Source organism: Tachysurus fulvidraco, chromosome 8 (assembly GCF_022655615.1).
Source record: "Tachysurus fulvidraco isolate hzauxx_2018 chromosome 8, HZAU_PFXX_2.0, whole genome shotgun sequence".
Classification (NCBI taxonomy): domain Eukaryota; kingdom Metazoa; phylum Chordata; class Actinopteri; order Siluriformes; family Bagridae; genus Tachysurus; species Tachysurus fulvidraco.
Genome location: NC_062525.1, coordinates 6,718,176 through 6,742,767, shown reverse-complemented (window position 1 = coordinate 6,742,767; position 24,592 = coordinate 6,718,176). Strand labels below are relative to the sequence as shown.

The 24,592-nt window shown below is 38.7% G+C and overlaps 1 protein-coding gene across 7 annotated transcripts in view; it reads left to right on the top strand.

Moving 5' to 3' along the window:
• ryr2a (ryanodine receptor 2a (cardiac)) overlaps positions 1-22,475 on the top strand; it is a 160,382-nt gene extending 137,907 nt beyond the window's left edge. For all 7 annotated transcript variants that reach the window (XM_047817486.1, XM_047817485.1, XM_047817484.1 and 4 more), the window contains 17 exons: positions 81-883; positions 1,868-2,371; positions 2,482-2,555; positions 2,771-2,918; positions 3,286-3,372; positions 3,752-3,982; positions 4,667-4,797; positions 5,766-5,808; positions 6,048-6,181; positions 6,727-6,787; positions 6,924-7,070; positions 8,823-8,957; positions 16,537-16,693; positions 16,920-16,984; positions 17,556-17,656; positions 19,005-19,056; positions 19,432-22,475. In XM_047817486.1, coding sequence (XP_047673442.1) covers positions 81-883; positions 1,868-2,371; positions 2,482-2,555; positions 2,771-2,918; positions 3,286-3,372; positions 3,752-3,982; positions 4,667-4,797; positions 5,766-5,808; positions 6,048-6,181; positions 6,727-6,787; positions 6,924-7,070; positions 8,823-8,957; positions 16,537-16,693; positions 16,920-16,984; positions 17,556-17,656; positions 19,005-19,056; positions 19,432-19,527 — 2,969 coding nt within the window. In that variant the 3' untranslated portion in view covers positions 19,528-22,475. The remainder of the gene's footprint in view (positions 1-80; positions 884-1,867; positions 2,372-2,481; positions 2,556-2,770; positions 2,919-3,285; positions 3,373-3,751; positions 3,983-4,666; positions 4,798-5,765; positions 5,809-6,047; positions 6,182-6,726; positions 6,788-6,923; positions 7,071-8,822; positions 8,958-16,536; positions 16,694-16,919; positions 16,985-17,555; positions 17,657-19,004; positions 19,057-19,431) is intronic.
• Positions 22,476-24,592: the final 2,117 nt, after the last annotated feature.

Below are 24,592 nucleotides of genomic sequence, written 5' to 3'. Positions count from 1 at the left end.
ACAACTTCCTCATGCTATTATTGCAATTTTTAAAGAAAAGTCTCAATAAAGAATAAACAAATCAATTCATTTTTACTCAGGGAATGTTGTGAATGGCACCATTGGAAAGCAGATGGTCGACATGTTAGTGGAGTCTTCCAACAATGTGGAGATGATTCTCAAGTTCTTTGACATGTTCCTCAAACTAAAAGATCTGACGTCGTCAGATACCTTCAAAGAGTATGACCCAGACGGGAAGGGGGTCATCTCCAAGAGAGACTTTCACAAAGCCATGGAGAGTCACAAGCATTACACGCAGTCCGAGACCGAGTTCCTACTGTCGTGTGCTGAAACGGATGAGAACGAGCTGCTCGATTACGAAGAATTTGTAGAGCGATTTCATGAGCCGGCCAAGGATATCGGCTTCAACGTGGCCGTGCTACTGACTAACTTGTCCGAGCACATGCCTCACGACTCGCGTCTGCAGACGTTCCTCGAGCTCGCCGAAAGTGTGCTCAATTACTTCCAGCCTTACCTGGGCCGCATCGAGATCATGGGCAGCGCCAAACGCATCGAGCGGGTGTACTTTGAGATCAGCGAGTCGAGCCGCACACAGTGGGAGAAGCCACAGGTGAAAGAGTCCAAGCGCCAGTTCATCTTTGATGTCGTCAATGAGGGTGGTGAAAAGGAGAAGATGGAGCTGTTTGTTAATTTCTGTGAAGACACCATATTTGAGATGCAGCTGGCTGCACAGATGTCTGATGCTGGAGAGCGCTCGGCGAGCAAAGAAGAGAACGAGCGGGAGAAACCTGAAGAGGAAACCCCTGACATGGGCTTCTTCTCTATCAGCACCGTTTGCTCAGCACTGCTTGCCCTCCGCTACAACGTCATGCTTCTGATGAAGGTGCGATTCAAAATGTGTTTAGTCAAAGGGAGGCTTAAATTTGTGAACATATAGCCATTATACAGACTGGTATATTATAGGATTATATTATATGAAGGGGGAGGGGGGGAGACAGGTATTATAAAGACAAATATTGCATTCATTGTGTTTATGAATCCTGTCATTTTTAGGAGAGTATTTGCTTTAAATACTCTTCACATTGACCACCAGTTAAGGGAAATGGAGCCAGATCTATAAAAGAAGGTCTCAGGGCTTTATCAGTGCACAAAGTCACAGATCCAGATACAAGATGAAATTATAAGCAATCTTTATTAGAGAAACAAAAAAGAAAACATCCAAGCAAACAAGTCCATAAAGGCAATTTAAAAAAAGGTGGTCAAAATCCAAGCACAGATTTAAAAGTCCAACAGAGAGAGAACACAAAAAAAGCAAAAGGTGGGAAAACAAAAAGAGCACATGGCAGAACACACAAAGAAGGCTTGACAGTCAGCCCTGTGTTTCTGGCAGGGAAATGTCCAAATGTCTATGGGATTAAAACTCCAGTAGCAGTACAGAAGACCTGGAATGCAAAACAAATGAACAATCAGAAAAAAGTTAAGAGCAACTCAAAATTCATGGCAAGAAATTGAGAGAAAGAACTTAAAACAGAAATAACAACAAGGAAAAAGAGAAAGGGAAAGTTTGTGAGATTGAGATTTGTGCTCTTGGATATAGAATCCCTAAAGCACACATTGTCAGCTAAAAGTTTTTCTTATTTTTTGAATTCTTTGTCTTCCAGAATATTATCTCATTATTTCAAGATCTCATGTCACGGTTACTGAGTAGTTATCTTGTTATTTCATGACATTCTACTGACATATCTTGATATTATAATGAGTTGTTAAAGTTTTAGACTAGTCTCACAGTGTCGGGGTATATCTGGTCTATCACTAAAGGACAGTTCGATTAAGTGTTATGTTGTCATTCAATTCACTGCAATTTAAGGTGCTGTCCATGAAAAGTCTGAAGAAGCAGCTGAAGAAGGCTAAGAAGATGACCGTGAAGGACATGGTGACCACACTGGCTGCTTTCTGCTGGAGCGTGCTCATGGGGCTGCTTCACTTTGCTTTCAGCGTGGCCCGCGGCTTCTTCCGAATCATATACAGCAGCTTCCTGGGTGGAGGCCTGGTGGAGGGAGCCAAGACCATGAAGGTGTCTGAGCTGCTGGCCAACATGCCTGATCCGACGCAGGACGAGGTGAGAGGTGAGAGTGAGGAGGTGGAGAGGAAACATGCAGAGAAAACATCACCTGAGGAAGACTTAGCCGACCTCGCAGTGGCTGCGGAAGACACGGACCTGCTGTCTGATATATTTGGACTGGATTTGAGGAGGGAAGGAGGACAATACAAACTCATGCCTCATAACCCCAACGCCAGCCTGACAGATGTGCTCAATACACCCACGCCACCGCCCCCTACGCCCTCGCCCGAACTCCGCAGAAGACACACGGTGACAAGGACATGCAACACCCCGATTTTTACATACATCACTAATATCAATAACATTGGTTTGCAGTTATTTTGTTTGAAAATCGATCATTTACCAACTTTTTTTGTTAGGTGAAGGGTTCATCTTCATCAACTGATGAGAAAGAAGCTACAGAAGAAACCAAGACAATGTCTGAGAAAGCAGAGTATGATATATATACTGTATATATATACACACACACACACACACACACACACACACACACACACACACACACTTGACATACTGTAGAGGCAGAACATTTCTGACTAGATTGTACTTTTTAATGTTTAGTGTGCTGTTATATCTCAGAAGCAAGTACCAAACCATCTACTACTGATTACCTGATTAGTGATTTTTTCTTTTTTATGTGTGCCACAGAGGGGAGGACGGAGAGAAAAATGAAAAGAAGAAGGAAGTACAAAAGAAAAAGAAGCCTCAGCTTTATCGGTCCTCCAAATCAGATGAGCCAGATCAACAAGAGTCTGCCTTCTGGAAGAAGATCATCGCCTACCAGCGCAAGCTGTTGGTAAGAGATCCTAACGTGTAGTGGCTGCAAAATGATGTTCTGAAGTTAATCTCTTCTCCTCTCATTAAAAAGCACTGAACCCTTTTCCCAAACACATCAGCTCACTGGTCATGCGAGGTCATTACAGAAGCTTCAAATTAGATCGGAAGATATTAAGAAAATATTGCAAATAGAAAGTTTTAAGATGTTGATGAGTTCATAATAATAATAATAATAATAATAATATCCATGCTATTTTCATGACATTCCGTTCATGGGAAGGTTGAGTCATGGACTTATGGATCATGTCCCACCAAAACCTCTGTTATTTCTTACGCCAGTGCTGACAGTCATGATGTATTATGTTTTTCCTTCTGTCCTATTACAGAACTATTTTGCACGGAATTTCTACAACATGAGAATGCTGGCTCTGTTCGTGGCCTTCGCAATCAACTTCATCTTGCTGTTCTACAAGGTAAAGCTGTGCTCTGAGATCCATTAAATTGTGCTTTGAGCAACAAGTCTAATCTCACCAGATGTACAGCGTATAAAGCATCGTGCTGCACTCTTGTTTTTGCTGTATATAAATGCACTCTATGTATTATTACAGATTTTGTAGGACTACGTTGCTTTACTGTATTCTAGGGATGTTTAGAGCTCTGCATATCTGTATCTGAATTCAGTTTATTCTGTTTCTACAACCATGTAGCCTAATTAAAAATACCGTGACCTTGACCAGGTAGTTACGAAGGATGAATGAATGAACTATGTGAATGCATAGTGCAGTGTCGAACCTTTACGTTAATGAAAGTAGTCTTTGTCCTAGTACAGGCTTTATTTTGTGTTGCTTGCAGGTTTCCACTTCCTCTGCAGTAAAAGAGGAAAAGCGGGTGGTGTACAGTGCATCATCACTGGACAGTGGACTGCGGTGGGACACGCAAGGCGACTCTTCCAGCGATCGGCCAGTTACCGTGCATTTTGTCTTAGAGGAGAGTAGCGGCTACATGGAGCCCACACTGCGTATCCTAGCCATCCTACACACCATCATCTCTTTCTTCTGCATCATCGGATATTACTGCCTCAAGGTTGAGATTTCATGAGTGTAAAATCCAAATGTTGCACCACACAAAAACAATATGTAGTGACTACGTTTAACACTAAACACCTTTGTTTTGAGCCGAAATCGTCTTCGGCAGAACATATTTATAACCATTTTCAGTATTTTTAGTATCACTGTATATTGGGATCAGAAAACGACCTGTAATTTCTGCCTGTGTCTAACATGCAGCTGTGTCTTTAAAGCCAGCTGCTGTATATTAGAGTGGATCTGTAGGATGTACAAAGATTTCCTTACATGAGAATGTGCTTATAATGTTAGTATTTTTGGGCTTGTAAAAAGTTCAGATTAACTATGTCTTGTTTTTTATTGTATTTTATTATACATGAGCTAAAAAAACGGGTAGAAAGGCGTGGCTTTTGAATGTGAAATAAAACCCATGTCTCTGTTGGCATCCTGAGAATATACTCAGACTGGCTGAAACAAATATATGATGACTTAATATGATCAGTTGTTAGAAAATAATGAGATGTAGCTGTTTTCTAGTATCTGAAAGCTGAAGTAATACAATATCTATTAGCAATCACTCTTTAAGCACAAATTCACCATCAGGCAATTGTAATTAGCTCCAATAGTCTGTATGGGTACATTTCACAACTAAACGATTAAAATGCTAAAAGGCACATAAATAGTCCTGCTCTGTGTCATCTAGGTTCCCCTGGTGATCTTTAAGAGGGAGAAGGAAGTGGCAAGGAAGCTGGAGTTTGATGGGTTGTATATTACAGAGCAGCCATCAGAGGATGACATTAAAGGCCAGTGGGACAGACTGGTCATCAACACACAGTAAGTTTATGGCATAAATAATACACACACACACACACACACACACACACACACAGACACACACACCATCACAGGCTCATGTTGGTCAGACCAAGACAGCAGCCCGGATCATTAAAGAGAACTGATCATCTATTACAGATTAATAGGGATTATCTAGGAACATCATTACTGTTAAAATGCCAGACAATGTGAATGAGCAGCTATAGGCAGTTGATTGGCTGCCTTCATCTCCAAGTGTGTTTATCTTTTTTGGAAGAAATAAGTAAAGACATTGTATAGACACAACACTGATTTCAGATTAGTTTACACTGCCATGTTAATATTAAACCCTCACTTTGCTCACAAATCTGTTTAACTTATCCTCTAGGTCACTTTTAACAATGAAACTGTCATTGTGTTATACTGTAAAAGCAGTGAAACACTATAACTAAAATAAATCATGGTTTTCTTGTAAAATGTAGTGAAGCGAGGTTTTTGTGACTGTTGATAAAGATTGCTTTTATTTCTCAAAATATTTAGCCCTTTGTTTTTATATCCAAAATAGCGTTTTGTACAGTAAAAGAAATGCCAGCTGTAAAGAACACATAGAAGTCCTGCCCTAATGTGGAGGAAGTCGTGGCCTAATGGTTAGAGAGTTTGACTCCTAACCCTAAGGTTGGGGGTTCGAGTCTCGGGCCAGCCACGACTGAGGTGCAATTGAGCAAGGCACCGAACCCCCCCAACTGCTCCCTGGGTGCCGTGGCATAAATGGCTGCTCACTGTGTGTGTTCACTGCTGTGTGTGTGCACTTTGGATGGGTTAAACGCAGAGAACAAATTCTGAGTATGAGTCACCGTACTTAGCCGAATGTCACGTCACTTTTTTTCACTTTTTTTTTAGAATAAAAACAAAATCTAATTTTTCAGTCTGGTGTAATGTTCAGTCTGCAGCATTTGTTCCTGATGCTCATGTATGTCTCTGGTTCTCAGGTCCTTCCCAAACAACTACTGGGATAAATTTGTAAAGAGAAAGGTAGGCAGAAAAGTTCCTCAAATCAAAAGGTTACGCAATGAAACTGTTTATCTGTGAATTATTTGTTACTAAACGGTAAAATTTACAGGTAAACGGTAAAAGGACATTACCTGATATTTATCTTTTATTAACAGTTGTAATCAGAATGTGTGTGTGTGTGTGTGTGTGTGTGTGTGTGTGTGTGTGTGTGTGTGTGTGTGTGTGTGTGTGTGTGTGTGTGTGTGTGTGTGTACCTACAGGTGATGGATAAATATGGGGAATTTTACGGTAATGACCGAATCAGTGAGCTTCTGGGGATGGACAAAGCTGCACTGGACTTTAGTGATGCCCATGAAAAGAAAAAGCCCAAGAAAGACAGCTCACTAGCTGCTGTGTAAGTTTAAACGTGAATGTTTGTGATGTAACATGTACAGTAGATGTGGGCACTTACAAGTCTCCTACTTGTATTTCTGCTGTCAGTTTTTTTGTTAGTGAGAGTGTATATGTGTGTGTGAAAGGTTCAGACAGCAGCGCAATATTTCTCTGAGCCAAATCCACAATAAGATAACCCGATAGATTCTGACACGCTGATGCACGGGTGAGAAAAGCATTGGGTTGTATTTTTAAACACATCCCTGCAGAGGGCGGTAATAGATAAAGGTCAGTGTCTACCAGCCAACTTAAGAAGTTAAAAAAAAAAAAAGTTCCAAAAATTAAAATCCACATTTATGACAAATATATTTGAAGGATTTTACCTTATTAATGCATTACTCTGTTATTTACTCTGGTATCTAGATGTCTGTTATAATTATTAGTAGTATTAGTATTATTATTTGTTGTACACTATTACCCTGATGTTTTGCTATAAAATGGTACAATTCTTTTTAATTTTGTGTTCTTAATTCTTGCTCTTTATCTCTCTCTCTTTTTTACTGACAGACTGAACTCTGTTGATGTGAAATATCAGATCTGGAAGTTGGGAGTTGTCTTCACAGATAATGTAAATACCTCCCAGTCAGTCACGATTTCAAAATAATCGCTCTCCTAAATATACAACATGTTAGCATGATCCCGTTGGCATCATGTTAATCAGTTTCACCGATCACTTCGTGTAATTGATCTGTATGTATGTGCAGTCTTTCCTCTACCTAGCCTGGTACATGACGATGTCCATACTGGGCCACTACAATAACTTCTTCTTCGCTGCTCATCTGCTAGATATTGCTATGGGCTTTAAGACACTGAGGACTATACTGTCTTCTGTTACTCACAATGGCAAACAGGTACAGCTGCTCTCCTCAACACAAAAATCAAAACTGCTCGAGTATGCACATTACACAATGGGAAAATCAATATTAGCTATATCTGTTTAGTAGAATTTAACACTATCCAGCACAGCTTCTATAGTCGTATCAGTTCTGTTCAGTTAGAAAGTATTTAAGTGCCATAACAGAAAGGGTGTTGAACAGTGTGACGTCAAGTAGATTTCACATGGATTTTTTTGAGGCGCCAGAATCTTTTGTTGCTAATTCCATTCTCTTTTTAATAACATCTTCCATTTCCCAAGGCATTTGTGACCTACCGTTCCACCTCATTCTAAACGAACTCGATCGGCTCGTGAGCCGTGCACAAACCGAATCACTGTCATGTCCATTGAACCATTCTGATATGATATGTGCTTTAGTTTGCCATGGCCTAAAATAGGATAGACTGTTTTTATAGCCAAGCACAATCCTGTAGCATTCAAATGATCCTTGGCTGTTAGTATTGGCAGCCTGTAACAGTTTAAGCCTACTAGATTTAAAAGTAAAACTAAATCAAGATTTGATTCATAGTCAGGTTTTGACAGGTGTTTGCTAAACCTAGCATCTTTATGAGATTTAAGGGTCTGGCACAACATTAACAATGACATTTTTTTACTTTTAATAAAAGTGAAAATTAAAGTTGTCGAACAAAAAAACCCCTAAAATTTTAAAACAAAAACGGAAAGGTTCAATATCGTGATTATTCAACATTCAAGATGTTTCACATTGTCAAAAAGGGGACATACCAAATTCTAAGAAATTTTGAAATTTCATGTAGATATCTTCACTGAGGTTATTGCTGATAATATCATATGTAATGAAAACATTTGTGTTAAATTGCGAAAAGAATGCCACACTAGTGCTCGCAGACTTTTAGATCCTGCTGTATGCCAGACTACAGTACATGAAAAATGCTTTATAATTTTTTTTTCACTTACTTAGTTGGTTGGGTCTTGATGGTTCATATCAATTTTATTATTATTATTTTATTTTTTTTACCAGAGCCTGGGGAAGCTACATTGTACTACTGAAGTGTTCTGAACCAACCTTTAATATTTTCAGTAACAATTTTAGTTAATTCCTGTGGTTTTTTTGTGAAAGCAAATGGAGTTATTGAGGGCGCAGAGTACTGGTGACATTTTTCTTTCTTTCTTTTTTTTCAAGAGTAGACTAGAGTAGAACATGCAAACAAGACTTATTATCTAATATCTTGATTGAGTGACTCAGAGATAGCCCACGTTGGGGATGTTTTCCTCGAGGGATCGCAGCTTAAGTCATACTTGCTGCTCAAAGGGAAGGATATACAGAACAGGGTTTAAATAGCTGGAAAACATTTTTTTGTATGCAAATACCAGAGTTTGAAATAAAGTTGTTCCCTCAGTTGATGTCACTCTAAAATCTCACATGCTCAGTCAGGTTGAGATCTGGTGACTGTGAAGAGGACTGTATTAGACCCAAACTACTGTATGTCTGCAAAATACCCCCATCATCTGAATGATTTAACAATAACTTTATTAGGATCATGATTTAGATGTGTTAAATATTTTATCCAGAATTCGATGCTATTCCAAAGACACTTTTAGATTTCAAACAGTTTATCATACCTGTTTATAGACTTCCAAGACAGACAGGATATTTTATTGAGTCCTTCTGTGGTGCAAATGCTCTAACATAGAATGTAATACATTTGTGTGTGTATGTGTGTGTCTGTGTGTTTGCATGTGTACATAGCTTGTGTTGACAGTGGGCTTGCTGGCAGTGGTAGTCTACCTCTACACTGTGGTGGCCTTCAACTTCTTCCGCAAGTTCTACAACAAGAGCGAGGACGGAGAATCTCCGGACATGAAGTGTGACGACATGTTAACGGTAAGCCGATGCTATCATGCTAACAAAAAGCTAACACCCTGCCTGTAGGCTAGCATGTTAACCAATAAAACTCTTTAGGAGAACACAAGGTAAAGTTGCTACATGAACACAGGAATGTAAATGTAATCGAAATCGAAAACTGCACAGGCCAATGGCCCATGTCTGTTTCAGACCTGCTTTGGAGGAGAGTGCAGGGCTTTATTTATTTATATTTTTTATTTCATTTCTGTAAATAGTCATGGTGCTGTTCTTTGATAGTATGGCTGTTAATTGCCATGGCTGGCCTGCCACTGTTCAGCGTGCTAATTAAAGCTGTAACTCATACGACCAGGCCCAAAACTCTCTCTGTAATTAAGGAAACGTCTTGAGCAGCGAACCTGAACAACAGCTTAATTACACTCACATTGTTATGTACTTTCTGAACCGGAGCAATGGACTGAGAGCTGAACATAATTAAAATAGTAGGAGTGGAGGTGGGGTTCAAGCCCAGTGCTGCCTACCCAACATTCACCATCAAACACCTAAAAACCCCAAATGCAGGTGGGATTGAAAGTCTACTAGTAATTGTACTTGATACAATTACACACATGTTCAGGTTCAGGCCAGGTTCAGAAAGGACGAGCAGTACTCAGTCTGCATATTACAGTCTTTATTGGCAGCATTTTTAATATTAAATGTCAACATTGTGTTCTTTAGTGTTTACTAGTCAACAGTAATATTTGTGTTTACACTGGGCATTGTTTATCAGTCTGTTTGCAAACGCGCATGCATTTGTGCAAGTCATTCATTCATTCATTCATTTTCTAACGCTTATCCGAACTTCTCGGGTCACGGGGAGCCTGTGCCTATCTCAGGCGTCATCGGGCATCAAGGCAGGATACACCCTGGACGGAGTGCCAACACATCACAGGGCACACAAACACACTCTCATTCACTCAACCTACCAATCAACCTACCATGCATGTCTTTGGACCGGGGGAGGAAACCGGAGTACCCGGAGGAAACCCCCGAGGCACGGGAGAACATGCAATCTCCACACACACAAGGCGGAGGCGGGAATCGAACCCCAACCCTGGAGGTGTGAGGCGAACGTGCTAACCACTAAGCCACCGTGCCCCCTTTTGTGCAAGTCACACCAAACTAAATTTTATTGTAGATTTTTTAGTACATGTCTTTGTTGATCACCTCTAAAGTTCAGAGCAGGTTAGAGCTGTACCAAAGCCACTATACTCACTACTACAGGGTACTACTAATTATCTCTAGGCCAGTTATTCAGTTCTTAGTCATACATTTCATAATTCATTTCTTTGTACATATCAAATACAGATCATGCGCTGAATCACTTTTAATTTTCCCTTCCCACTAGTATAACAGGATGTATCTCAGCAATTTGCCAAAAATGTTTCATGCAAAAAACATTCAAAATTAATTCTAAGTAATTTGCGAACTTGGCAAAGACTTGTCAGCTTGTCAGCGTTTCTGTTGCAATTATAATTTACCTTAAAGGCAACATTTGATGACTTGAATCAGGCATTTCAGAGCAAGGCAAAGAGTGTAATCAGTGTAGATAAATACACAATATAAACAATACTGATGCTTTTAGAATGAGGCTGTACAAGTAGATGATAAACTTTTACTAGTTCAGATCTTGATATGCGTGACTTGGGTTTGAAACAGAGCAGGTTTGTAGGAAAAATTGCTAATGCGAAAGCTGTCATGTGGACCTAGAACTGCACCTTGTTATCAAACCCGAGACTAACTTTAGGTGTAGAAGGTGGTCTAAGTCGTTTTCCACTAGACAATCAGGAAAGAAGGAAGAAATGGAAGTTCACTCAGGACCACTTGAGTCAAAATAAAGACAATTCTTTGACATATATTTAAATTTTTTTATTTGCAAGCTTATAAAAGTTTACATTTGGCGGTATGGCTCTGTTCTGAATTCCCCATCCTTTTCGTGAGCTCCATGAAAGCTAGTCAGGGAACAGCAGCAGCTTCTGGGGACAATCTCCCATTTAACTGGGAAAGCAGCAAGACAAAATCCCCCCATTTAGTACAGAGCCTGCATCAGTGACAACAGAATGACACCGATTAAGTTAAACACAAAGTTTCAAGGAGGAGCAAGGGGAGGAGGTGGGTTGCAGCAATGCAGAGGAAACAGTCGAGCAGACAGACTGAAAAAATGCATTTAAATAGGGCGCCCTGTTTGAAACGGACCAATTGCGCACTTAGGAATGATATCAGCTGATGGTCGGGGTTATAAAATTTTAACATCAGCTGATAGCCGAGCTTGACTGTGTGGCCTGCCTGAACTGACGCTGAACACTATATTTATAGAATTTAATAATATATAATATTAATAATTCTAAATGAGACCTAAATCTTTTGTGATTAAGTAATGACTAGTTTAATTTGTCTTTGTCTCAAAAAATGGTGTTCTTAGTCCCTTAGCTAGTGAAGTAGCATGATAATATGTTTTTCATAGAGACTCCAAAGCTCATTTGTACTGTAAGTCGCTCTGAAAATGTGGGTCTGGTTAATGGGGTAAATGTAATAAAAATAAGCAATTTTAACTTGCAGGTTTATTTCTGATATGAATGTGCAGTAATCAAGGCAAATCTGATGATTTAAAGTTTGACGAGTCTGTTTATGCGTAAATGTACTCGTATTCAGGAGCACTAGTAGGAAACAAACCTGCTTTTTGTAAATGCTCATACAGTTGATTAATGAATAAGTTTTTGTTCATATTCAGCTTGATAAATGATCGCTGTTGCTCGTATACTTTGTGTGTTTATCCCACTGTGATGGTTTAAATGCACAGTCTGTCACTTTTAAAAGTGTTTCCACACCGGTTCTGGCTACTGTAGCTAGTGTATTCACTTCAGGCTTCTGTTGATGTTTTTGGTCCAGAAATGAGCTCTACCCTTAACATAAACAGAGCAGCTCAGCTTTACCCTTTGTATATTTAGATTTGCTGTTGAGTTCTGAATATATATTTTGTGATATTACTATGAAATATTTTAAGTGATTAGAACCAACGGTTTAGATTACATTTTATAAGCTATTAAAAAACGTGCAAATATTCAAATGTAATTCAAATTCAGATTTTATCTACGCAGTATGACATGTAGTCAAATGCTTTTTATGCTAACCTGTGTATAACAATCGTTAGACTCAATTTTCTTAAATTATTTAAATAAAATAAGTTATAAATATCCACAATGCACCGGTCTGCTGCCCCCCCGTGACCCGGCCCCGGATAAGAGGTAGAAGATGGATGGATGGAAGTTATAAATAAATTAAGATATAAAGAAATAAAGTGCAATTTACTTTACAAAAAGGCAAAAGGTAGTAGTGAGGTTTCGATTCAGTTGTTTTAAAAAAAATGTAAAAATGCATCACTGGCCTTTGCAAATGAATACACACAGGGAAAATGGGGAGGGGGGGGGACTAAAAACAAACCACCAGTCCTATACCAAGTCATTACATTTACATGAAATCATGTATATGTTTATTACGGTGTACTCTGTTCTTATGTTCTTAACTCTCTCTTTTTTTTTATTTATTAATTTTTAGTTATATATATATGTATATGATGCCCTTGTTGCTGTCTGAGTCAGTGCCCACTAAATTTTGTAGTATACTATGACTATAAAGATAATACTATGACATTACCTTATTGTGAGGACAAGCATTCTCACCACAATCAAGCTCACAGCACTCACATGGCACTCTTACAGAAAAATGGAACCTCTGCACAATTCTAACCATCTCAACACCGCCATCCACACAGTGCGGGCACCCTGGAGGCCACTGCTGGATAAAAAGAAATCCCACACAAAAAAAAAGTCAAATGCACAGTAAGCCATGTAAAGCAAAAGAAACAACCAGTCGGTATTATGTAGCAGTTATCATCCCTGTAAGGGTAAGCACAGTCTAATAAGACAAAGAAATACAAAAATCACATCTACATCAGTAAAAAATGAAAACACTACATATACAGTATAATCTCTAAAACCATTTAAAACAAACGTTAAAATTGCTGTTATATATAAGACACAATACTTCTAACGTCCGTGATCATTTGTAATAATCAAGCAACAATTCAGCAAAAATGCTAGAAACAAGAGAATAGCACCATTAAACATATCAACAAATGAATCAAATAATAAAAAAATCTACTCTCAGCGACCTTCAATACCGTATAACTACTTGTCTGCTAGTGTTCCTCAGAGCACCGCATGGCGTCAGTATATTACTCAGCATTTAATGGTATGTGCAAAAGTTTTATATGAGTCTAACAATGTTTCTGAATTTGCTGCAATTTGTGCACATATTTTGTAGATTATCCCATGTTTCATCACATATGTATATTTACAGCAAACTTTACAAGCTTTTATGTTCCCCTTTCATTACTATGACAGGATGTATCTCTCAGTAGCTTGGTCAGTTCCTTGCCAGACCACCAGAGGGGGCCTTGCAGGTGTTTTGTCATTGTGGGCAGGGCTACGCTCTTACCTGTTCTCACCATTTTACCTGTTCCTTGTTTGTTTTAATTGATTGCCTTATATTTGTCTGTTTAGTTTCCTTTGTAGTCTGGAGTCATTGTCATTAGTCATGAGATGAGAAAACACCTGCCAGCCCCCCCCTGGTGGTCTGGCAAGGAACTGACCAAGCTCCTGACAGTACCTCAGTAAACCCCTGTCACGTGCATTTCGGTAATACAAGTAATAATTAATTAAAGCAAATAGATTTGGCAAATATGTTTAAGGAAATCTGCAAAGATTATTCCTATAGTTGGGATTTTTAGTTTTCCCAAGTTCAAAAACTACTAAATATTTTGCTGTTGGGATTAAAGGCATGTCACCATCTTTATTGAAATGCTAATTTGCCTTTAAATCGCTCACAGCAGTTTGTTGTTCTGCCATTTTCAGCCTTATGAATAAATCGGTGAAGTGAATCTGGCATGTCTGAACAAGACGAACAGTGTGATGAGTGCAGCTATAACACATTAAGACTAATGAAACTTTTGATATGAGTTACGGGGCTTTCACACTAGCAGTTTAGTTCAAAACACGTGAAAAATTCTTAATGTTAAAACTGTCATGTGGGCCGAGAATCGCACCTTGGTACTAAACCCGAAAACTGCCTTTAGGTCTAAGAGGTGGTCTAAGCTGTGTCAGTGGAACTACGCCGCGATTCCCAGGCATCTGATCACAACTGGTATTCCGGTCTGCACTTGTTTAAGACTTAATATAATCTGTGCATGTGTTTTAGCTGATGGAAACATGATTAGTTTCCACAACATGTATATTGTACAGTACCAAGAGTGGCAGTGGAACATTGTGGGACACAGAATACATGAGGTGCTATGTTGTACATAATAGCACCAACATTATTTTATATATATAAATATGGTTAGTCACATTGTGTTCATCATGTCTGTTTGTGATGACAAATTGACTGGAGTTTTGAGAAAATCTGAAACTAGACCAATGCTGCAGGAGTGTTAGGAGCAAACGCACTTGGATTTGGACCACAGCAAACGTGTCCGGCGTTCACTTTTCATCTGTCTCTATCGGTTTCTTTTTCTCTCTCAATCTCAGTGTATCTCCTATTAAGGACAGACAATGTGTGTTTCTTTGCTCCAGTGGAGGGGTTGGACATCCACTAGAAAATGAAGCACAGGCTCATCTGCAATGACAGCCAGTGCCTCTAGCTGCAAAAAAGCCTTCTGGTCCCTGTTTGTGTGTGGGTGTGTGTTTGGCTGTGTGTATCTGAGCAGGGTATATATAATGTTCAGAATGTAATTTCATTTTTTATGCTACTACAAAATGTTCAGGCTTCAGTCAAATCCAGCCTCAGAGCTTTGTGGCTCCAACTGTCAAAACACGAGAACATAGTGTTACACGTTTATACTATTAACATGCTAATGAATTTAATGCTTGGTGAATAAATGCACTTATATATTTATTTATTTATTGAAAGGCATACAAAAAGTCACAGCTGACAGAACAGGCAACTGTAATTAAAGCAAGACTAATATGAAGTAGGGGTTGTCAGACAATCAGGCAAGAGTTGAACAGGATTAGGACATTAACTTGTAATGGTGAGGCTACAAGAGGTACTAATAATCAGATGGAACAAACGCACGGTACTGTTTCCATGGAGCTGCAAAGCTCAGTGAGCGAGTGTATGGACAGGAAAGTGACAGGTGGCTATTATGTGTGTATACGCTGCCTTGTTAAAGTATACAACCCCCGTTATGTTTTTCCTGTCCTGTCGCAGTACAGGCTGAATTAAACATTTTAATTCGGATTTTATTCAGTAGAATCCTAACAAAATATTCCAGACTGTTGATGAGGAATAATAAAATACATTAAAAACTGAAAAGTTGTGAGTGCACATGTATTCAACTGCTCTGCTATGAAACCCTAAATGAGATCCGGTTCAACCAATTAATCACATAATTAGTTGAATTTGGTCCACCTATAAACCGGCACATGCAGCGAGTATAAATAGCCCTGTTCTGCAAGGCCACATGGAAACACGAAGAGAAAGGAACTCTACAAATTTGTAGAGAAGTTTAGATTAAAGTTGGGTTCCAAAAAAAAAAAAAAAAAAAAAAAGATCCCACGTTTTGAACATCCCACAGAACATCATTAAATCCATTAAATGAAATCATAAAAATTTAAATTAATCATTAAATTAAATCATAAAAATATGTCGCCACTACAAAAGTGACAAAAGAAGACCACTCATCAAAACTCACAGACTGTGTAAGCATTAGTCAAAAAAGATTTAACACTAAAGGAGCTGCAAACATCCACAGTGTTGGAGTTTAAAGAAGAGTTGGGAGACATACTGTAAAGCCATAGCTTTAAGAAAAAAAATAAGAAAACACTTGTGACACACTCCCCGAATACATGGAAGAAGATGAGGCCAAAATTTGAGCTTTTTGGACATCAGGGGAAATGTCATGTGTGGCACAAGCCCACCATCATCCCAAAAACAAACTGATCCTTTTACAAGCTATTGTTTGCACACCCAATAGCCACCTGTCACTGTCCCGTCTTCTATACAATCCCCCACTCCACTTTTGTAGGATAATTGTTCAGTGTGGTTTGCAGACAGACAGATAGATAGAAAAGATAATTTTCGTGCATTTCTGTTCATTTCCATAAGATTCAATATGTGTTTTATAATTATATCTCATCTTTTAGAACAGTTCTGGTTCTTTTTGCCACTACAATGGATCTCAGTCATAAGCTTCACCTTTTAGCTTCATTTTTTTCTTTTTTATAAACTATACAGTATAATAAACCTTTCACATTTAATGGACACCATACAATCCAATCTATTCAGTCATTAGGAAAGCAGGAGAAGTGTCTGCATGTGTGAGAAGAATGATTCGGTTGATAAAAGCACGATGAAATACTTGCTATATGAACATGAAATACAATGCCTACATTACTGCTATTTCTTTTATAGATGTACAGTATGTCTATTTATTTATTTTTTTCACTTGTGTATATGCACATTTGATTGTGTGTGTGTGTGTGTGTGTGTGTTATGCTGGCAGTGTTACATGTTCCACATGTACGTGGGCGTTCGCGCAGGCGGTGGCATCGGCGATCAGATTGAGGATCCTGCAGGTGACGAATATGAGATTTACCGCATCATCTTCGACATCACCTTTTTCTTCTTTGTCATCGTCATCCTCCTTGCCATAATTCAGGGTGAGACAAAGTGGCTTTAATAATGCGTGTGAAATGTACTGTATGTTAACAACGAGCACTGCTGAAATGATAAGAACGTCTTGGAAAATTATTAGATAATCAGATAATAAAAATACATATCTGATAGAGTTACTGCTTCAGCTATGTACAGATACATTAAGAAGAGAGTGTGTGTGTGTGTGTGTGTGTGTGTGTGTGTGTGTGTGTGTGTGTGTGTGTGTATTAGGTCTTATCATTGATGCATTTGGTGAGCTGAGAGACCAGCAGGAACAAGTGAAGGAGGACATGGAGGTGAGTGTACTATACACACACACACACGCGCGCACACACACTATATGTAAAGCACCATTATTTGTTTTACATCTCCACTGTAGAAGGTTAAAATCACTTCTTGGCTGTCCATTAAACGTGTATCTAATTGTGTCTTCAGTGGGCGATGTATCTCCTTGTGCTCTTGCTAATGGATTCCAGCTGCTTCACTGAAGAGTCACTGCACAGTCTATGTGTCTCTGATAGAGAGCCTTTACGAAATGTGTGTTTTTAACAAAGTGTTGCCTCTGTATAATAACCATAATTACAGGCTGCATCACTGCATTGACATTCCACTTTTTTGGTTTCTATGACACCGATTTATTTTATTTATTTATTTATTTATTTATTTTTTAAATGTACAACCGAGTGTCATTCGCTTTGGTCGGAAAGACGCATATTCATCTGAGCTCTTACAGAGCTTTTTAAATCAAGAACATTTAGAAAACGTGTTCTTGGATATTACACGTTGTCTGATACCGTGTATTTCTAAAAGACGCAGACATTTCCTTATGTTACAGTGCATGCCATTGTGCTTTTGTTTCTCTCACAGACCAAGTGCTTCATCTGTGGGATTGGAAATGACTATTTCGACACCGTCCCTCACGGCTTCGAAACACACACCTTACAGGAGCACAACTTGGCAAACTATCTGTGAGTGCTTTGTATTGTGTGAGGTGTCTGTGTGTACTGTATGTGGTGAAAGAAGAAAGACTTTGGAAGGAATTAAAAGATTCGAGAAAAACAAAAGAAAGACGTACACAAGAAAATGAAAAGAGGAATATTTATTGTAGTAGCAAGAGCAGAAGGAAGTGTGTGTGTGTGTGTGTGTGTGTGTGTGTGTGTGTGCATCAGTGTGTGTGAGAAAGAGACGAAAGCAACAGAAAGCCGTGCACCTTTTTGATGAACATCATGTGCTTAAGGGAGTAACAGCAATTGCGTGCTCTCTAAAAATGCTGTGAGAGACTGTGAAAAATTCTAATATAAAACTTCAGCAAATGAGCCTACAGAGAGAGTGATGACACATAACATAACAGCATGAAGCAATGAGGATGTGTAAGAACTCTCTAAAGAGCCGTCCCGCAGTGAGGAAGACGCTCGCTGTGTGAGGAAGAGCTGTGTTAATTACCTGGTTCCTCCGTGTCTGCATGTGTCAGAACAACGTACACAGCTCAGACCAGGGAAACAGCAGTGTAGATGCTTTCTGTCTTTCTCACAGAAAATTCATTTTGCTGCCTTTTTTTTTTTTTTTTTTTTGGAATTTAACATATAAATAATATGACAAATTCATTCAGAGTGTGCAGCCCAGTTTAATCTCTGGGTGAAGACTTTAATCTGACTTTAATCTGTATTCATTTTATTTCAAGTGTGACAATATTTAAAGTGAATGTGAATTTCATAGTTATAAACGGCTATATATCATATAAATATATGACTTTCCTAAAAATGAATAGCTAGCCTTCTTAACAATCATTCACTAAAATATACAATTTATATAGTTTTCAAGTTCTGTGGAATGATTGGTTCTGGTTGGTCAGAAGGTATTGATTTTGTAACCTAATAGTTCTGCTTAATTAATTACTGGGCTTGATTTAAAGGATTATTTATTTAACTCTGTAAATTTGTCACTGACATTGATCACAGATCACAGGCACTAAATTACAGACATCCCACAACATTAAATGTACCTGTACTGTATATGGGTCAAAATATGATCTCTTAACAAATGTGAAAAATGACACACAGTACAAAAGGAATGATAGATTTCAGGACATGTACAGTACACTACTGCACATTATCTTCCTTAAAAAAGTATGTCCCAAAGTTTCTTTCTTTATTTCATGCTTTACTTTCTTTTAACAATTAGGAAAGAAACCGTCACTCAGAAACAGGAAAGTGTCCTCCGTGACTTAATTTTTCCCCCCAGTTTATCAGATGGGCCACAATGCAGCTATGCTGATTTTTATGTTAATGGATTTTCATTTATTCATTTATTTTGCAGATTTTTTGTGATGTATCTCATAAATAAGGATGAAACGGAGCACACAGGCCAGGTAATCTCCCAGTTCATCAGCTATCAATCATACAGTTCTCTAAAGCTCTCTCTGATGTTGCGTCTACTTATTGTATGATTTCTATGATGATTGCTTTTCCTAGTCTTTTTTACCTCACTTTCTCAATCAAAAAATTTACTTCCAAATCTGTACCTCTCTTTGTGATTATGCTGGTAACCATCATGCAATGTTCTTCTGTATCCTTGGATAACACAAAAAGTTCAATTATACACAGCCTCAAAATCATTCTAACTGTAGAACCAGATTCTTCACTATTCTCTAATAAGTCATCACTTGTAGTCCTCAGTTTGTCTGTAGTCTTAATCATATTGTTTCATTCCAGTCGTTCATTACTTCCTCTGTGTTCTGCTACAGGAGTCCTACGTTTGGAAAATGTACCAGGAACGCTGCTGGGAATTTTTCCCGGCCGGAGACTGCTTCCGCAAACAATACGAGGACCAGCTCAACTGATACACACATACACACACACACACACACACACACACACACACACACACACACACACACACACACACACACACACACTCACATACACACACACACACACACATAAAGACTCAAGTCCCTTGGACTTTGTTTCTTTGGGACTTACGTGGAGGAGGACACTTTGGAAAGCGTTTGAGATTTTTAACATGGTGAAACTGTTCCCAGAAGCTACTGGGACACAGAGAGAGAGAGAGAGAGAGAGAGAGAGAGAGAGAGAGAGAGAGAGAGAGAGAGAGAGAGAGAGAGAGAGAGAGTCTGATTGCTTCTCCATTCTACATTTGCTTTAATAAATCCATAAAGAGGAGCAAAAAAGAAAGAGAGAGAGAGAGCACAAAAATGAGAAGGAGAGCAAGAGGTGGACGGATGATGTAAAAGGAAGAGACAGCGGAGGGAAGTCATCTTGCACATTCTGGTCTCTTTATTTGTTTGGCAGGATGGACTGATGAGCGCATGGATGGATGGATGCTAAAGAAAGACAGGCACCATGATATTAGCCAGGGACAACAGAAGGGACACAGTGCCTTACCAAGCAAAGGGTGAGCTATGCAAGCTGCGCGAGAGAGAGAGAGAGAGAGAGAGGGAGCAAAGAGAGAGAGAGAGGTGAATAGATAGACAAAGAAGCAGAAACCGGGAAGTCAAGAGGGCTACAATAGGCGCAATGCACTGCTAGTGTAGGTATATAATTAGGAGTGTGCGTGTGTGTGGAGAGAGAACAAATGGAAATGTATGACAGTGAATAGTGATTAGAAACACTTGTAAGGCTGTGTTCACAATGTGTTCACACTTTCCCTCACGCTAACCACCAGCCAGTGTGGTTTCACAGACAGCAAAAGTGCTGAATAAACCTTCACTCTACCAGGTTGCAGGTCAGGGGCAAGTGCAAACAGCCAAGTGAGAGGGCACAACCATTGTCTGGATACCAATGTAACATTTAATAATAATAATAATAATAATAATAATAATAATAATAATAATAATAATAAATCTAGATAAGTAACTAATTAAGGCAGCATAGTGGATCTGATACATTAGCTGAAGTCACCCACCTGGTTATCTATATTGCCTACATTAGGGCTTTTTGCATGTGAGCCACCTTAAATGTCTTACTCGTGCTTACCAGCCATGAAACACAAATCGTTCATTAAATCAAAGAGCGTGCAAAGGGGAAATATAAATAACGAAAAGGACGTACTTATTGGCTGTGTGACAACAAACACACATTAAATCACAATTATTCATTCAACAAAGCGTCGCTTGTCTATGCCAGCCTCTGAAATCATTTTGCTTGCTCGTGGCATGTCGCAAAGCCGAATGACAAATAGGTCATAATTTAATGTTCATGTGTTTGCCTTGGCAGAACTGAGGACACTAAGTCAGGGGTTAAATCGCCCTGACTTAAACAAAGATATGACATTACGTTCAGCTAACTAGCCAGCAGTAGGTTATCACTGCACCAGCTAAACATAAACAACTCTAATGGTAGTTAGCTACTATTTGTGGCCTTTCTCTAATCTCCCAGGCAACACAAAATCGGCTACACAATATTGCCCCTTTGTGTGTCTGTGTGTGGGAGTGAGTGAGTGAGTGAGTGAGAGAGAGTGTGGTTATAGCCTCTGGATCCACTGGCCAGGTAAAAAAAGAGTCAATGAATAGGAATGAATGAATGAAAGCTATTTACTGAGTATTAAATACAATAAGGTATTAAATTAACTAAAGACTTGCTCTGTCATGTTTTATCTTCATATCATAACACAAAAGGTGGTCAGTGTTTTTTTCTGTATAAAAAGCACATGGTGTGAACACAGCCTAAGATCATATAAAGTGCTTCAGTATAAAGCCATGGGGTTCGTGTTGGGTATAAAAGAAAGAAAGAGCTCGTAACCTGTCAGGATTACTGTTAGGTTTTCATTCCAGCCCCACCTCACCCTTACTACAGCATTTCTGTGTGTGTGTGTGTGTGTGTGTGTGTGTGTGTGTGTGTGTGTGTGTGTGTGTGTGTGTGTGTGTGTGTGTGTGTGTGTGTGTGTGTGTTTGTTTGTTTTTTTGTTGTTGTTTTTTTTTTCTTCCTTTCAGTAACTTCGGTAATGCAGTTATGCAACAGCAGAGTTAACACTTTATATACAAATTCTAGAAATCTAAGAAAAAAAATGTTTCATTTTTGCATGTTTATTATGCAAGTTTAAGACGAACGTTTGAAAAATTAAAAAGACTCAAAACTATCTACGGTCACACTGACACTTTTATAGGTTTAAGGTTATTTACAAAATCTCTATGCTACCCGAGTGTTGTGGGCTTTTCTTGTGTATTACCAGCCACTGTCATTAGCCGAGGAGCCGCTTTGGTCCAGGCTTCCTCAAGACACTGTAGGAACACGCATCTCCATCTGAACGGACTACGCTAATGCTAAAGCGATGCTCATCTGAGTCTACTGTGTGATGCTCAGAGATCTTCTAAACAGGACGTCAGTCAATTTCTAACACGAACGACCTCACATTACATCCCAGGATTTAAAGCTTCTATTACTATCTGACTATTGGACATGTGTATCATCCAATCAAGTACTGATTATTATAATGTCACATCTTCAAACCCATCATTGCATTATTTATTTTCTGTACCTGTTCTATCGACCACGAAGAAAGCGCTTTTCTTATTTGTCACACAAAATAATGTGAAAACCATTGCAATAACGACAACATTGGCTCAAGCCAATCTATAAAAGTGGAATTTTACTCATGTAAAGAATTTTGATAACAAACATGGGGGAAAAAATCTCATAGGTAAATAATCTGTTACAACTGAGTGTGCTGTTCAGAGTTGTGAGTAAATAACTGTGTGTTAAACCTGTAAAGGAAACTCAAACACAACAATGGACTTGCATGATTTTGAAAAATAAATGCTTATTTATTGAAGGGTCTTGGGCACGCATGTTCTTCCTGTAACACAATTCACACAGGCTGCACTTTAGAAACTATTACCTCAATCGTTCACATTTACGTACATGGCGTTTCTGAAACTTTGTTACCTTAAAGGAATTGTTTAGCCTAATTTTTTTCTTGCCTTACTGTACATTTATCATTTTAACCATTAGATGTTTGCACCGGGAATTTTCTTAGTTTAACATGGAAGGTTTAGGCAGAAATCAAGCAAAGGTGTTTGGTGTGATTTCTACTGAGGACACAACAAAAAACATTTAAAGTCCATTGCAGGGATCAAAACATTGGCACAGCATCATTAACATGGAACTATCCATAATCAGAAGAAGAATAAAAGCTTAGGAGTAAAAATAGAACAATAATTATAACAATATCAAAATTATAACAATCTCAGCTGTAATGAAACTCAGGTCCTAATGAGACAATTAAAAACTATATTATAAATAGTCATAGTTATTACAGCCAGGGGGAAAAATCAGTGACAGGTCAGAACCAAGAGCCTCACCCTCAGAGAATAAGAAAACACGGCAAACTGCAAAGTTTGACAAAGGTTTTATTCATTCATTCATTTTCTACCGCTTATCCTAACTTCTCGGGTCACAGGGAGCCTGTGCCTATCTCAGGCGTCATAGGGCATCAAGGCAGGATACACCATGGACGGAGTGCCAACCCATCACAGGGCACACACACTCTCATTCACTAACACACTACGGACAATTTACCAGAGATGCCAATCAACCTACCATGCATGTCTTTGGACCGGGGTAGGAAACCGGAGTACCCGGAGGAAACCCCCGAGGCACAGGGAGAACATGCAAACTACACACACACACAAGGTGGAGGCGGGAATCGAACCCCCAACCCTGTAGGTGTGAGACGAACGTGCTAACCACTAAGCCACCGTGCCCCCAAAGACAAAGGTTTTTTATTAAGTTAAATTTAATTAGACACGATAGGCTAAGATTTTTTTCCTTAAATAATCCTTTATGTTTGTAATAATAAAGGTTAAATCAGATTTTTTTAAATGTTTTTTAATTATATTCAAATTATTTCATTTGGCTTAATAATGAAAGTGAAATACTTAAATCATACTTGATAAAATTGATATTGTTGCAAACATGATTTATAGCTAATCTTTATTACTTTTATTCATTTTTGATTAGCTTACCTAAATATAAAAAAGATGTACAAAGTTCCCTGTATGCTCTTTATGATGTACTAAACTGAGAAAAAGCGACCGTCAGCCTCTTCTTTTTTTCAGCTCTGAGATGTCCTTTTGTCAGTAGATGTCAGTCACACAGCGTGAGAGCTATAAGCTAGTTGGTTTACAAAACTTAGTACGTCTGTATGTTTTCGATTCATTTTGAACTGTGTGCCACTTGATAAAATTATACCTGTACGCTTCAATTACTCATTAGCCATGATAGTTTTATTGGTTTAAAACTAATCAACAAGCTTTGGAAACCAAAAACAGACTATTGTAATGCATTACTAGGTGGTTGTCCTGCATCTTTAATAAATAGGTTACAGTTAGTCCAAAATGCAGCTGCCAGAGTTCTCACTAGGACAAGAAAGTATGACCATATAACCCCAATTTTATCATCTCTACACTGGCTACCTGTTAAGTTTAGAATTGATTACAAACTGCTGCTACGTGTTACGTACAAGGCTCTTAATGGTTTAGCTCCCATGTATCTAACTAGTCTTCTAACACGTTACAATCCTTCCCGCTCTCTGAGATCACAAAACTCAGGACTTCTGGTAGTTCCAATAATATCTAAGTCTACTAAAGGTGGTAGAGCGTTTTCTTATTTAGCTCCCAAACTTTGGAATAGTCTTCCTGATAGTGTTCGGGGCTCAGACACACTTTCCCAGTTCAAATGTAGATTAAAAACTCATCTCTTTAGTCAGGCATACACATAATACATCCCATAATAGTGTGCACTATTTTTTATGAACAGTAGATATGTTAATCCCTCTCCACTGCTTCTCTCTTTCTACCCATCCCGAGGCATCCAGAAATTGTACCAGCTCATATTGTCTTCCATGCGATGAAGATTTTGGACCTCCACTGAGATGAGGCAGACTCTGAA